Source organism: Scyliorhinus torazame, chromosome 10 (assembly GCF_047496885.1).
Source record: "Scyliorhinus torazame isolate Kashiwa2021f chromosome 10, sScyTor2.1, whole genome shotgun sequence".
NCBI classification, from domain to species: Eukaryota; Metazoa; Chordata; class Chondrichthyes; order Carcharhiniformes; family Scyliorhinidae; genus Scyliorhinus; species Scyliorhinus torazame.
This window is the reverse complement of record NC_092716.1, coordinates 188,964,083-188,980,540: the sequence shown is the minus strand read 5'-3', so window position 1 is coordinate 188,980,540 and position 16,458 is coordinate 188,964,083. Positions and strand designations below refer to the sequence as shown.

Genomic DNA, 16,458 nt, shown 5'->3' with positions numbered 1-16,458 from the left:
TAACTTTAAGGATCTCCTCAAGCAATTTATTTATACATGACCTACCCATCACAAATTCATGTCACATCATCATTCTCTCCCCGATGACTGATTCAAATAATGTCCCCATAAGTGACCTTAAACAGGCAGGTGCCTGCACTGCCTGGCCAATGCAGCTCCAACAACACGCGACTCAACACCATCGAAGATCAAGCAATTTGCTTGATCGGCACCCCATCCACCACTTTAATATTCACTCCCTCTAAAACCGCTGCACAACAGCAGCAGCGAGATGCACTGCAGCCATGTGCCAAAGCTCCTTTGACAACTCTTTCATAAACCACTCAAAAGGACAAGGGCAGCAGATGCATTGGAACACCATCATCTACAAGTTCCATTCCAAGCCAGACATTATCCTGACAAGGAACTATATTGCCATTCCTTCAATGTCGCTAGGTTAGAACCTTAGAACTGTCTCCCTAACAGCTCTATGAATGTACCTACACCACCTGTACTGCAGCGGTTCAAGAAGGTGGCTCAATATCACCTGTTAAAGAGCAATAAGGAATGGGCAATAAATGCTGGCTTTGCTAGCAATATTCACGTCCAAGAATTTTTTAAAAAGCTACGGCAGTACAAAATGGTAATACCTTAGAGCCCATTGAATATCACTTATTAATGATCTTCAGAATTAAAAAGCAGAGGACATTCCACCCATCATGCCTATGCTAACTTTTTCAAAGAGCTAACCAATTAGCCCCACTCTTCCCCCATATCCCTTCAAAGATATTGATTTTTCAAGTATTTAACCAATTGGGTTCTGAACATTACTATTGAGCCTACTTTTACCACCTTCCAGTCAGGGCTTCCAGATCACAATTCACAGCAGAATAAAATGTCTTCACATTTCGGCTTGGCTTTTTTTGCCAATTAGCTTAAATCTGTGTCCTCTGGTTATGGAACCCCTACCATTGGAAACAGTTCCACTTTATTTACTCTATCAAAGCCCCTCACTGATTTGAACACCTCTATTGTATCTCCCATTAACCTTCTCTGTTCAAAAAAGAAAATCCCAGTTCTCCAGTCTCTTCACAGAACTGAAATCACTCATACTTATTGCTATTCTAGTAAATCGTCTTTGCACCACCTTCAAAGGCCTTGACACTCTTCCTAAAATACAGCCCAGAAGTGAACACAATTTTCCAGCTAGGGCCCAATCAGTATTTCATAAAGGTCCTTATATACCTTTAATAAAAGTATTACTTACTTAATTTTGTACTCTACACACCTAATAAACTTAAGATACCTGTAGGTAAGAAAGATGTCCTGCTTCAAAGATTTGTGAAAATACATCCCTAGGTCTCTCAATTCCTACATCTTTATAAATTGGACCATTTAGCGTATATTCCCACCATTTTCCCCACCAAAATGTATCATTCCTCTATCTTAAATTTCAGCTGCCATGTGGCTACCTATTTCACCTATTGTCCTTCAGAAGCCTGTCACTATTTCCAAGCTGTGTATCATCTACAAACTTATGCGCTGTACATCCAAGTCCAGGACATTAATGTATATCAAAAAGATCAGTGGCCCCTCAGGGTTGCTTCACTCCAGTCCGGAAATCAACCATTCACCATTATTCTCTGATTTCTGCCGTAGTCAATTTTGTCAACAATGCTGTCACAGCCTATTCGATTGTAAATGGATTTAATTTTGTTAAAAAGTCTATTATGTGGTGCTTTATTAAATGCCTTTTGAAATTTCACACAACACCATCAAACAGACAACCCTCATGCACCCTCAACCCTCATGCACCCTCCCCATTACTTCATCAGAGAATTCAATCAAGTCAATCTGACATGTTTTGGATCGACCACATCGGCTATCATTTATTAACAAAAATATTCTTCCAAGTGACAATTAATTTGTCTTTCTAGAAGTTTCCCCACCGGTTCACTGGCCTGTAGTTAACAGGTTTATCTCTTTAAAAAAAACACAAATGCCAGATATTTATAACCCTCCAGTCCTTTAGCACCAATCCCATATCCAAGGCAGATTGAAAGTTTGTGGCCTGAACCTCTGCAAATTCCACCCTTAATTTCTTCAATCACCTCAAGAGACATTCCATCTGGACCAGTTGACTTCTCTACTCTGAGTGCTGCCAGCCTTTCAGGTACCTCAACTTTATCTAATTTTCTCCTATCCAGTTGATGGTCAGATTATAATCATCCTGCTTTACACTTCTGTAAGAAATAGTGAAATACAAACCGCCAAGGCCATCCATATGTGAAGCTGGGTGTGTTCTTGTTTGAGGATACTGATGACTTCATCTCCCTCCGGCAGCTGATCAAAGTCAAGTTCAATAACCTAAACAAAAAACAACGAAATGTAGATTAGCTGTGATTATCCACCATTCCTTTAAAAGCCATCAATTTGGGTATTAGTGCCATATTTACATTACTGGACCAGTAATGGAGAGATCTGGACTAATGACCAGAAGACATGAGTTTAAAGCCACCCTGGCAGATAACAATTTTAAATTAAATTAAATATGGAAGATAATGCTACTATCAGTAATGGTGATGGTGAAACCCAGCTGGTTCATGGAGGTTAAAGAAATCTGTCGTCCTTGCTCGCTATGGCCTATATGTTGCTCCATACCAACAGCAATGTGGTTGACTCTTTTTAAAAAAATGTATTTTATTGAAAATGTTTTCGATCAAAATGTTTTCCCTTTACAGATCAAACATAACAGTAAAGAAAATTTAACAATAAACAAATGGCTAATCAACATGGTAATCTAATAGTTTAACATAAACTAAAACTTCCACACACCCCCCCCCCCTTCCCCCCTGGGTTGCTGCTGCTGGTCATCTGTCTTCCCTCTAACGTTCCCCTAGGTAGTCGAGGAATGGCTGCCACCGCCTGGTGAACCCTTGAGCAGATCCTCTCAGCGCAAACTTTATCTGCTCCAGTTTTATGAACCCCGCCATATCGTTTACCCAGGCCTCCAGTCCGGGGGGGTTTCGCCTCCTTCCACATGAGTAGGATCCTGCGCCGGGCTACTAGGGACGCAAAGGCCACAACGTCGGCCTCTTTCGCCTCCTGAACTCCCGGCTCTTCCGCAACTCCAAATAGAGCTAACCCCCAGCCTGGTTTGACCCGGGCCTTCACCACCCGCGAAATCACTCCCGTCACTCCCTTCCAATACCCTTCCAGTGCCGGGCACGCCCAAAACATATGTGCGTGGTTTGCCGGGCTCCCGCCACACCTCCCACATTTGTCCTCCACTCCAAAGAACCTGCTCAATCTTGCTCCCGTTATGTGTGCTCTATGTAACTTGAATCAGGCTAAGCCTGGCGCATGAGGAAGAGGAATTTACCCTGCTTAGGGCATCAGCCCACATACCCTCCTCTATCTCCTCCCCTAGCTCTTCTTCCCACTTTCCTTTTAATTCGCCCACCAACTCCTCCCCCTCCTCCCTCATCTCTCGGTATATCTCTGACACCTTGCCCTCTCCGACCCACACCCCCGAAAGCACTCTGTCCTGAATCTCCTGTGCCGGGAGCAGCGGAAATTCCCTCACCTGTTGTCTTGTGAATGCCCTCACCTGCATATATCTAAGGAAGTTTCCCCGGGGCAACTTATACTTTTCCTCCAATGCTCCCAAGCTCACAAACGTCCCATCTATAAATAAATCTCCCACCCTCCTAATTCCCAACTGGTGCCAGCTCTGAAATCCTCCATCCATTCTTCCTGGGGCAAACCTATGGTTGTTCCTGATTGGGGACCCCACCAGGGCTCCCCGCACACCTCCATTGTCCTCAGATATTCAATGTTGCCGCCACCACCGGGTTCATGGTAAACTTTTTTGGTGCGAGCGGTAGCGGCGCCGTCACCAGCGCCTCTAAGCTCGTCCCTTTACAGGACTTTCTCTCCAGTCTTTTCCACGCCGCTCCCTCTCCCTCCTTCATCCATTTACGAATCATCGCCACATTGACGGCCCAATAGTAGTCGCCCAAATTCGTTAGCGCCAATCCTCCTCTGTCCCTGCTACGTTGTAGGAACCCCCTCCTTACCCTCGGGACTTTCCCTGCCCACACGAAGCTCGTGATGCTCCTGTCTATTTTTTAAAAAAAGGTCTCAGTGATTAGTATAGGGAGACATTGAAATACAAATAAGAACCTCGGGAGGACCATCATCTTAATTGCCTGCACTCTGCCTGCCAACGACAGAGGCTGCATGTCCCACCTCTTGAAGTCCTCCTCCATTTGTTCTACCAATCGTGTCAGATTAAGTCTGTGTAAGGTTCCCCAGCTCCTAGCGATCTGAATCCCCAGGTATCGGAAGTTTCTTTCCACTTTCCTTAGAGGCAGGCCTTCTATTTCTCTACTCTGGTCCCCTGGGTGTATCACGAATAGTTCACTCTTCCCCATGTTAAGCCTATATCCCGAGAAATCTCCGAACTCCCTCAACATCTGCATAACCTCTATCATCCCCCCCGCTGGGTCCGACACATACAACAGTAGGTCATCCGCGTATAGCGAGACTCAGTGTTCTTCTCCCACTCTAATCACCCCTCTCCATTTCCTGGAGTCTCTCAACGCCATGGCCAGAGGTTCAATTGCCAACGCAAACAACAGTGGAGATAGCGGGCATCCCTGTCTTGTTCCCCTATACAATCGGAAATACTCCGATCTTTGCCGACCCGTGACTACACTTGCCGTTGGGGCCCCATAAAGAAGTTTGACCCAGCTAATAAACCCGTTCCCGAACCCAAACCTCCTTAACACCTCCCATAAGTACTCCCACTCCACCCTATCAAATGCCTTCTCTGCATCCATTGCCGCCACTATCTCTGCCTCCCCCTCCACTGGGGGCATCATTATCACCCCTAATAGTCGTCGCACGTTGACATTCAGTTGTCTCCCCTTTACGAACCCGGTCTGGTCTTCGTGCACCACCCCCGGGACACAGTCCTCTATCCTCGATGCCAGTACCTTTGCCAGCAATTTGGCGTCCACATTCAATAATGAAATAGGTCTATAGGACCCGCACTGCAACGGATCTTTATCCCTCTTCAGAATTAGCGATATCGTCGCCTCCGACATTGTCGGGGGTAAAGTCCCTCCTTCCCTGGCCTCATTGAACGTCCTCACCAACAACGGGGCCAAAAAGTCCACGTATTTTCTATAAAATTCCACCGGGAACCCGTCTGGTCCCGGAGCCTTCCCTGCTTGCATGTTCCCCAGCCCCTTAATAACCTCGTCCACCCCAATCGGTGCCCCCAGGCCTTCCACCTCCTGCTCCTCCACCCTCGGGAACCTCAATTGATCCAGGAACTGCCGCATCCCCTCCTCTCCCTCTGGGGGTTGAATAAAAGGTCTTGAACACCTCGTTTATCTTCCCTGCTCTTCGCACCGTGGCTCCCTTTTCGTCTCTAATTCCCCCTATCTCCCTCGCCGCTGTCCTCTTTCGCAACTGATGAGCCAGCAGGCGACTAGCCTTTTCCCCATATTCATACCTCCTCCCCTGTGCCTTCCTCCACAGCACCTCCGCCTTTCTGGTGGTCAGGAGGTCAAACTCCGTCTGGAGTCGTCTCCTCTCCCTGTACAGTCCCTCCTCAGGGGTCTCTGCAAATTCCCTGTCCACCCTTAAAATCTCCCCTAGTAATCTTTCCCTTTCCTTGGCCTCTGTTTTCCCTTTGTGGGCCCCAATGGAGATCAGCTCTCCTCTGACCACCGCTTTTAGTGCTTCCCATACCACTCCCACACGGACCTCCCCGTCGTCATTGACCTCCAGGTATATCTCAATACACCCCCGCACTCTTCCACACACTCCCTCGTCCGCCATCAATCCCACATTTAATCGCCAGAGTGCTCTCTGCTCCCTTTCCTCTCCTAGTTCCAGGTCCACCCAGTGTGGGGCATGGTCCGAAACCGCTATGGCTGAATACTCAGCTTCTTCCACCCTTGAGATCAACGACCTTCCCAGAACAAAAAAATCTATCCGGGAGTACACTCTATGGACATGGAAGAAGGAGAACTCCCTGGTCCTCGGTCTAAGAAATCGCCATGGATCCACTCCCCCCCATTTGGTCCATAAACCCCTTGAGCACCTTGGCCGCTGCCGGCCTTCTTCCGGTCTTTGATCTGGATCTATCTAACCCTGGGTCCAGCACGGTATTGAAGTCCCCTCCCAATATCAAGTTTCCTCCCTCCAGGTCCGGTATACGACCCAACATCCGTCTCATAAATCCCGCATCATCCCAATTCGGGGCATATACATTAACCAACACGACCTCCATTCCCTCCAGTCTGCCACTCACCATTACATATCTACCTCCGCTATCTGCTACGATGTTCTTTGCTTCAAATGCTACCCGTTTCCCCACCAATATGGCCACCCCTCTATTCTTTGCATCTAGTCCTGAGTGGAGCACCTGTCCCACCCATCCTTTCCTTAACCTAACTTGGTCCGCCACCTTCAGGTGCGTCTCTTGGAGCATAGCCACGTCTGCCCTTAGTCCTTTCAAGTGCGCGAGCACTCGGGCCCTTTTAATCGGTCCGTTCAGGCCTCTCATGTTCCACGTGATCAGCCTCACTAGGGGGCTACCTGCCCCCCTCCCGTGTCGACTAGCCATCACCTTCTCTAGGCCAGTCCCATATCCCGCCTCCGTGCTCCCACTCGCTCCCCAGGCGTCGCATTCCATCCCCGTCCACCCACTCTTTAGCCATTTCCTTTTTGATTTCCGCAGCAGCAACCCAGTTGTCCCCCACCCCCCCTCCCCCCTTTCTAGCGTGATTGCTCCCGCCATATTACTTCCGCAAGTCAGCTGACTTCAACTGACCCCGGCTACTCCTGCTCACTCCTTGACCCCCCCCCGTGTGGGGAACTCCCATCTGCCTTGCGCCTGTCTTCCCGCCATAATCTTTCTAGCGCGGGAACATCCCTTTATCTGACCCACCTCTTGTGGCGCAGCTCCCTTTCCTCTCCCCCTCCCATTCCTCATTCTCCGCCTATGTCCCTTCTTTCCCCCTCACCGGCGCCCACATTTCCTAGTGTCTCCCCCCATCCCAATTTACTTCTCTATTTACATCAACCATAACAATAACAATAACATTCCCTACAGTATCAGTCCCTCAGTTCTGATCCAATTTCTCCTCTTTAATAAAGGTCCATGCTTCTTCCGCCGTATCGAAATAATGGTGTCTCTCCTGGTACGTAACCCATAGCCGTGCCGGCTGCAGCATCCCGAACTTCACCTTCTTTTTGTGTAACACCTCCTTGGCTCGGTTAAAACTCGCCCTCCTTCTCGCCACCTCCGCACTCCAATCCTGGTACACCCGTACCACTGCATTCTCCCATCTGCTACTCCGCACCTTTTTAGCCCATCTCAGGACCTCTTCTCTATCTTTAAGGCGGTGAAATCGCACGACTGTCACCCTGGGTGGTTCTCCCGCTTTTGGTCTTCTCGCCGGGATCCAATGTGCCCACTCCACCTCCAAGGGGCCCGTAGGGGCCTCAGCTCCCATCAATGAGCTTAGCATCGTACTTACATAAGCTCCACAGTCCGCTCCTTCCACTCCCTCAGGGAGACCCAGTATCCGAAGGTTCTTCCTTCGCGCTCTGTTTTCTAGGGCCTCAATCCTTTCAATGCACTTTTTATGGAGTGCCTCGTGCGTCTGTGTTTTGACCGCCAGGTCCAGGATCTCGTCCTCATTATCCGTCACCTTCTGCTCCACCACGCGGAGCTCTGTCTCCTGGGTCCTTTGTGCCTCCTTGAGCCCCTCAATTGCCTGTAGCATCGGGGTCAGCACCTCCCTCTTTAGTAGCTCCACACACCGTCTCAGGAATTTGTCTTGCTCGGGCCCCCATGTCGCCTGGGCTTTCTCCGCCGCCATCTTGTGTCTTCTCCCTTTCGTCGAAGATTCCTCGCGCTGCAGCCGCCGCCGCCGATATTTTCCTCTTTCGTTGGGGGGGGGGGGGGGGGGGGGGGGTGGGACTCCCTATTCACTCACCCCACACCGGGTTTCGTCGCCCAAAAATTTCCCGTTGGGGCTCTTAAAAGAGCCCGAAGGTCCGTTGGAGCTGGAGCCGCCGAAACGTGCGGCTTAGCTGGGCATCGCCGCAACCGGAAGTCCGTGGTTGACTCTTAACTGTCCACTAAAATGGCCCAAGTGACTCAATTGTTTTCAAGACAGTTCACTACCACCTTAAGGGCAATTAGTGATGGGCAATAAATATCGACTTTACCAACTACATAAAAGATAAAAAATGAGTAGGCCCTTCGAGCCTGCTCCACCATTCATTATTATGGCTGATCATCAACCCAGTAACCTGTACCCGCTTTTCCTCCATATCCAATGATCCATTTTGCTCCAAGAGCTACACCTAACTCTTTCTTGAAAACGTACAGTGTTTTGGCCTTAACTACTTTCTCTGGTAGAGAATTCCACAGGCTCACCACTCTCTGGGTGAAGACATTTATCCTCATCTCAGCTCTAAATTGTTTACCCTGTATCCTTAAACTGTAACCCCAGGTTCTGGACTACCCCGCCATCTGGAACACCCTTCCTGTATGTACCCTATCTAGTCCTGTTAGAATTTTATAGGTTTCTACGAGACCCCCCCCCCCCCCCCAATCTTCCAGCGAATATATTCCTAACTGACTCAGTCTCACCATACGTCAGTGCTGCTATCCCAGGAATCAGTCTGGTAAACCTTCACTGCACTCTCTCTATAGCAAGAATCAAATAAGGAGACCAAAACTGCACACACTATTCCAGCTGTGGTCTCACCAAGGCCCTGTATAATTGCAGCAAGACATCCTTGCTCCTGTACTCAAATCCTCTCGTCATGAAGGCTAGCATACCATTTGCCACCTTTACTGTCTGCTGCACCTGCAGGCACATCCTATGAATGAATTTTAAAAATAACAATAATCTTTCTTAGTGTCACAAGTCGACTTACATTAACACTGCAATGAAGTTACTGTGAACCACTTAATTCTGCCAACAGAGAAATTGCTCAAATAAAATTACTGGCCAGCCTTTGCATCCTACATTTTCAGAAAGAAGTTCTATTAATTAAATTGGAGGAAAAAGGAGAATATCTGAAATAGATACAGAAAATGGTGGGAGTTTTACAGTGCTGTTCTTTGTAAGCATAAGGCTAAAGTTTCAGGTGGGTACTTTTCATTCACAATCATTTGTATATAGGGTACCTTTGTTAAAGAGGGACATCCCAAAGCAAAAAAACTGACAATTCAACGATTAGGAGGTAGCAAACAACAACATGCATTTATATAGCATCTTTAACATAGTAAAACTAACAAGGCTCTTCAAGGAAATGATTAGAAAACAAAATTTGACCAAGCCACAATAAAGAGCTATTAGGACAGGTGACCAAAACCTTGGCTAAAGAGGAATGTTTTAAGGAGCGCTTAAAAAGAGAGCCAGAAAGGTCTAGTCAAGGAAATTCAGAGCTTAGGCCTCAGGTACCTGAAGGTATGACCACCAATAGTGTAGTGGGGTGAGGCCATGGAAGGATTTTAAAACAAGGATGAGAATTTTAATAATCGACATACTGCCATACAGAGAGCCAATGTAGTCAGGGAGAATTGTGTTGACTGGTCAACACATACATACCAACTCATGCAGATCTATTGTGGAAGATGCAATTTTTCACGTAAAATTAAGCCTCACTCATAATCTCAAAGTAGAAGACCTAGATCTCAGGATGTCTGTTTCACATGAAGCATTTGGTCCAGTACTGCCCCCCCCACCCCCCAATCAGCACACACCGCACTTCACATGGCCTTGCTTTACTATCACTTTAACCTTACTGGTAAGGAAGAAAAAAAACTAGACACAAACCAGCAGAATCTGGCAACCCTGCATGTGGGCAACAGTCAACAAAATGTTCCATGGGCAGCAGGTTGCCCACCACTGTTTTGAAGTGCATCAATTATGTAGGATATAGCAGCCAACTAGCATATTGCAAGGCCCTCCGTGTCTAATCTGTGATCAAGATAGCCGCGGCCAATTGGCACACACAAGACCCCAGAACCTATTGATGCACTGCAAGTTGCCACCGCCAATCGGCACACTGTAGGTTCCTGCCGCGAATCGGCACGCTACCAATCAGCACACTGTAGGTTCCCGCAGCCAAACGGTACATGGCAAGACCCCGCAGCCAATGGGCACACAGGGCACAATATGTCCCACCCCTGAAGGATGTGGGACACACGCTGGGGGGAATGAGGGGCAGATGGGGGGGGGGGCGCGGACGGACGGGGAGGGAGAGGGGATGCGGGGGGGGGGGGGGAGGGGAAGGGGAGTGCGGGGGGGGGGAAGAGGGGGTGCGGACGGGGGGGGGGGGGAAGAGGGGGTGCGGGGGGGGGAAGAGGGGGTGCGGACGGGGGGGAAGAGGGGATGCGGACGGGGGGGAAGAGGGGGTGCGGACGGGGGGGAAGAGGGGGTGCGGACGGGGGGGAAGAGGGGGTGCGGACGGGGGGGGAAGAGGGGGTGCGGACGGGGGGGAAGAGGGGGTGCGGACGGGGGGGAAGAGGGGGTGCGGACGGGGGGGAAGAGGGGGTGCGGACGGGGGGGAAGAGGGGGTGCGGACGGGGGGGAAGAGGGGGTGCGGACGGGGGGGAAGAGGGGGTGCGGACGGGGGGGAAGAGGGGGTGCGGACGGGGGGGGAAGAGGGGGTGCGGACGGGGGGGAAGAGGGGGTGCGGACGGGGGGGAAGAGGGGGTGCGGACGGGGGGGAAGAGGGGGTGCGGACGGGGGGGAAGAGGGGGTGCGGACGGGGGGAAGAGGGGGTGCGGACGGGGGGGGAAGAGGAGGTGCGGACGGGGGGGGAAGAGGGGGTGCGGACGGGGGGGGGAAGAGGGGGTGCGGACGGGGGGGGGAAGAGGGGGTGCGGACGGGGGGGGGAAGAGGGGGTGCGGACGGGGGGGGGAAGAGGGGATGCGGACAGGGGGGGGGGGGGAGGGGGTGCGGACTGGGGGGGGGAGGGGGTGCGGACTGGGGGGGGGGGAGGGGCGCGGACGGGGGGTGGGGAGGGGGCGCGGACGGGGGGGTGGGGAGGGGGCGCGGACGGGGGGGTGGGGAGGGGGCGCGGACGGGGGGGTGGGGGCGCGGACGGGGGGGTGGGGAGGGGGCGCGGACGGGGGGTGGGGAGGGGGTGCGGACTGGGGGGGGAGGGGGTGCGGACTGGGGGGGGAGGGGGCGCGGACGGGGGGGTGGGGAGGGGGCGCGGACAGGGGGTGGGGAGGGGACGCGGACGGGGGGGGTGGGGAGGGGGCGTGGACGGGGGGGTGGGGAGGGGGCGCGGACGGGGGGGTGGGGAGGGGGCGCGGACGGGGGGTGGGGAGGGGGCGCGGACGGGGGGGTGGGGAGGGGGCGCAGACGGGGGGGTGGGGAGGGGGCGCGGACGGGGGGGGTGGGGAGGGTGCGCGGACGGGGGGTGGAGAGGGGGCGTGGACAGGGGTGGGGATGGGGCGCGGACGGGGGGTGGGGAGGGGGCGCGGACGGGGGGTGGGGAGGGGGCGCGGACGGGGGGTGGGGAGGGGGCGCGGACGGGGGTTGGGGAGGGGGCGCGGCCGGGGTTGGGGAAGGGGCGCGGACGGGGGGTGGGGAGGGGGCGCAGACGGGGGGTGGGGAGGGGGCGCAGACGGGGGGTGGGGAGGGGGCGCAGACGGGGGGTGGGGAGGGGGCGCAGACGGGGGGTGGGGAGGGGGCGCAGACGGGGGGTGGGGAGGGGACGCAGACGGGGGTGGGGAGGGGGCGCAGACGGGGGGTGGGGAGGGGGCGCAGACGGGGGGTGGGGAGGGGGCGCAGACGGGGGGTGGGGAGGGGGCGCAGACGGGGGTGGGGAGGGGGCGCAGACGGGGGGTGGGGAGGGGGCGCAGACGGGGGGTGGGGAGGGGGCGCAGACGGGGGGTGGGGAGGGGGCGCAGACGGGGGGTGGGGAGGGGGCGCAGACGGGGGGTGGGGAGGGGGCGCAGACGGGGGGGTGGGGAGGGGGCGCAGACGGGGGGGTGGGGAGGGGGCGCAGACGGGGGGGGTGGGGAGGGGGCGCAGACGGGGGGGTGGGGAGGGGGCGCAGACGGGGGTGGGGAGGGGGCGCAGACGGGGGGTGGGGAGGGGGCGCAGACGAGGGGTGGGGAGGGGGCGCAGACGAGGGGTGGGGAGGGGGCGCAGACGAGGGGTGGGGAGGGGGCGCAGACGAGGAGTGGGGAGGGGGCGCAGACGGGGGGTGGGGAGGGGGCGCAGACGGGGGGTGGGGAGGGGGCGCAGACGGGGGTGGGGAGGGGGCGCAGACGGGGGGGAGGGGGCGCAGACGGGGGGGAGGGGGGCGTGGACAGGGGGGGGAGGGGGCGCGGACGGGGGGGAGGGGGCGCGGACGGGGGGGAGGGGGCGCGGACGGGGGGGGGCACGGACCGGGGGGGGGGGGGCGCGGACGGGGGGGGAGATGGGGGCGCGGACAGGGGGGGTGGAGTGGGCACGGACGGGGGGGCCGACGAGTGGGTGCAGGCGGGGGGTGGAGTGAGTGCAGAGAGGGAGTGGGCGCAGATGGGGGGATAGTAGGCGTGGGTGGGGGGGGGGGGGGGGGGGGAGAGTGGCGCAGACCGGGGGATGGGGAAAGAGAGTTGGCGCAGATGGGGGTGGCGGGGTGGCCGCAGACCGGGGGGGGGAGAAAGAGCGGGCGCAGCCCGGGGCGGGGGGGGGGGAGGGAGAGAGTGGGCGCAGACAGGGGGGGGGGGGCGCAGATGGGAATGGGTGCAGACTCTGGGGGGGAAGTGGGTGCAGACGGGTGGGGGAGTGGGCGCAGACGGGTGGGGGGGGGGGAAGTGGGTGCAGACGGTGGGGGGGGAAGTGGGTGCAGACGGTGGGGGGGGGGAAGTGGGTGCAGACGGTGGGGGGGGGGAAGTGGGTGCAGACAGGGGAGTGGGCACAGGCGGGGGGAGTGGGCACAGGCGGGGGGAGTGGGCACAGGCGGGGGGAGTGGGCACAGGCGGGGGGAGTGGGCACAGGCGGGGGGAGTGGGCACAGGCGGGGGGAGTGGGCACAGGCGGGGGGAGTGGGCACAGGCGGGGGGAGTGGGCACAGGCGGGGGGAGTGGGCACAGGCGGGGGGAGTGGGCACAGGCGGGGGGAGTGGGCACAGGCGGGGGGAGTGGGCACAGGCCGGGGGAGTGGGCACAGGCCGGGGGAGTGGGCACAGGCGGGGGGAGTGGGCACAGGCGGGGGGGGGGGGGAGTGGCCACAGACTGGGGGTAGGCACAGACGGGGGAGATGCCCTTCACCCCCAGACACACACCCCGCCTCCGGACACAGCCCCCTCCCCTGGCAGAGGGTGCTCGGGCACACAGTGGACAGACGGGAAGACACCGCCTGATTCCAGGACTTGCCCCCACCCGGCGCCGCGGTTGATTTGAGCCCGAGCCGGAGGCCGCGGCTGTTTCCCCAAGCTCCCGGCCCCAGCTCGCGGGCTGACGTCTCCCACTCCGCCACCGCCTCCTCGGGCCCAGAGCCTCATCCCTTACGGCCCTTCATCCTCACCTCATCCGTGTCCCGGAGCGGGATCTCGATGGATCCGCGCGACAACATCGCGGCCTGGCTGACCCCGGAGCCAGGCCCGGAGTCCACTTCCGGGGCACGGGGCTGGCACCGGAAAGCGGGAGGAGTGGGTCACCCAGTCAGAGCTGGATAGAGAGATGGGTGGATGGAGAGAGAGATATTGGCCTCGGAGAGGGAGAGAGACATTGGCACCCAGTGAGATAAAGACCATGTCACCCAGTAGGAGAGAGAGAGACTTTTGTACCCAGTACTGTTGACCATTCGGCCCCTCGAGCTGGTTCCATGATTCAGTAAGACCTGATCTTAGCCTCAGCTCTTACCCTTAGCCCTTTGTACCCCCTAAACCCCTGACTCTTCCATAATTCAAAAAATCTGTAAATTTTAGTTTTGAATTTATTCAATGGTCCAACCTCCACAGCTCGCTGAGATATAGAATTTGAAAGATTAACAAAATTCCTTCTCATCAGCAGTATAAATGGACGAATATGCCCCCTCCCTCACCTCACCGCCATTCTAAAACTATGCCCCACAGTTTAGATTCCTCCATGAGGGGAAACATCTCAGCGTCCCCACCGTTAATCCCTCCCAGAATCTTATAAGTTTTAGTAAGGTCACCCCTCATTCTTCTCAACATCAATGAATATGGGCTCCATACTGCTCAAAAGCCAACCTCTTCATCCCTGGAATATATTTCGTGAACCTTCTCTCAACTGCCTCCAATGCAAGTATCTACCTTCTTAAATAAGGAGACCAAAACTGTAAGCTATATTCTAGGTGTGGTCTCACCAACACCCTGCATAACAAGAGATCCCTACTTTTATATTCCACCTGCTTGCAATAAATGCCTACATTCTATTTGCCCAACAAAAACAGAAAATGCTAGACAATCTCAGCAGGTCTGATAGCATCTGTGGAGAGAGAACGGTGCTAAAGTTTTGAGTCTGAATGACTCTTTGTCAAAGCTATTTGCCTCCCTAAATGACTATTCCTCCAAACTAACGTTTTGTGTTTCACATACAAAGTGCAGGCAGTTTTTATCGACATAGCATCCGAGGTATGTTACCTCACCCGCCTGAATCACATTTGAGGCGGATGCCTGTCACGGGGAATCGCCGTAGCACTTCCTCTAAGGTTGCCAGGTGTTCTTTTTTGGTGACTCCTGTGATTAACACATCCCATGCAGCCCTTGCAGGGCTTGAAATACGCGTGGGAAAAAGGTGCACGCTGATGAGACTCCGAAAAGCAGGCAGGTGCATTCGTATAACCCTTTTTGGATGTTGATGGTGACATATTCTCTGGATGCCGTATTGAGCTACAGCTGGAAGTATGTATGGCTCCGGTCTAGCTTGGTAAATGTAGGTCATCCAGTTAGTTTGCATAGAGATCTTTGATATGGGCATGGGGTGCCTGTCAAGGTGGGAAGCTCTGTTGACAGTTAATTTTATTGTCTCTACACAGGCAGACCGACTTGTCTACTGGGACTACTGGCGTACTTCATCATGCAAATTGTACAGGGTGTGTGATGCCAAAGTTCTCCAGCCGGCAAAGTTCGGTGGGAAAGACATTAGGGATCGGTCACGATCTGAAGTACTTAGATCGGGCCTCCAGGTCTATGTATATTTTTGCCATTGCTCCTTTGATTTTGTCGAGGCCTTCCCAATGTCATAAAGGCCACTGGTTTGCATTTTGAAAATTTTCTGTTCCAATCGGATTTTTGCAGCCAATCTCTGCCCAGGTGACTGGGCGCTACCCATGGGTGACCGGGGTCATGGTGGTTCCTACGATTCCCAGATGCTGTCCTGTGTATGTGGCCAGCCTGGCCCAGGGTCATGATGCCTGGTCGGAGGGCGGCATGGTGGCACAATGATTAGCACTGCTGCCTCACAGTGCCAGAGACCTGGGTTCAATTCCAACTTTGGGAGACTGTGTGTGGAGTTTGCACATTCCCCCCATGTCTGCGTGGGTTTCCTCCGGGTGCTCCGGTTTCCTTCCACAGTACAAAGGTGTGCAGGTTAGATGGATTGGCTCTTTGTATCCAAAAAGGGTAGGTGGAGTTACGGAGATCGGATGGAATCGTGTGCCTAGGTAGGATGCTCCTTTGGATGGTCCGTGCAGACTTAATGGTCAAATGGTCTCCTTCTGCAGTGTAGGGATTCTATGATTCAATGAGGTGCCTGAAGGTCTGTTCCACTGTAATGGAGACAGTGGCTCCTGTGTCCAGTTCCATTTTCAAGGGGAGACCATTGACCCGGAGTTTAATTTCAATTGGGGCAACTTTGGAGGTTGGGCTTGGGCCGGTGAACTTACAAGGCCCACGCTTGAGGTGGCTTTGGCTTCCGGCCTGGGTGATATGCATACTGACAATTCTGGCGCCTTGTCTTGGGTGTATCATTTGGCCGTTTGCGACTGCTCCCCAAAGCGCTGTGGGGAAGCTTCCCGATGAGGGTCGACATAAATGGGTCCTTCTCTGGCTGGCGAACTGTAACTAGAGGGATGCCTCAGGGGTCAGTCCTTGGACCTCAACTGTTCACAATCTATATAAATGATCTGCAAGCAGGGACAGAATATCGTTTTTATTGTGGATGATACTAAAATAGGTGGGAAAGCAGGCAGTGACGAGGAGATAACTTATTTACGGATTGATATAGATAGATTAGGAGATTGGGTAAAAATGTGACAGATGGGGTTTAATGTAGATAAGTGTGAGAACATAAGAACTAGGAGCAGGAGTAGGCCATCTGACCCCTTGAGCCTGCTCCGCCATTCAGTGAGATCATGGCTGATTTTTTGTGGACTCAGTTCCACTTTCCGGCCCGAACACCATAACCCTTAATCCCTTTATTCTTCAAAAAACTATCTATCTTTCTCTTAAAAACATTTAATGAAGG

General features: G+C 54.4%; 1 protein-coding gene across 1 annotated transcript in view; it reads right to left on the bottom strand.

The window, feature by feature from the left end:
* Positions 1–13,674, bottom strand: part of ctr9 (CTR9 homolog, Paf1/RNA polymerase II complex component) — a 97,656-nt gene extending 83,982 nt beyond the window's left edge. Inside the window, exons 1-2 of the mRNA XM_072466162.1 lie at positions 13,553–13,674; positions 2,248–2,346 (exon numbers count right to left, since the gene is read on the bottom strand). Of these exons, the coding sequence (XP_072322263.1) occupies positions 2,248–2,346; positions 13,553–13,600 (147 nt within the window). The 5' untranslated portion in view covers positions 13,601–13,674. The remainder of the gene's footprint in view (positions 1–2,247; positions 2,347–13,552) is intronic.
* Positions 13,675–16,458: the final 2,784 nt, after the last annotated feature.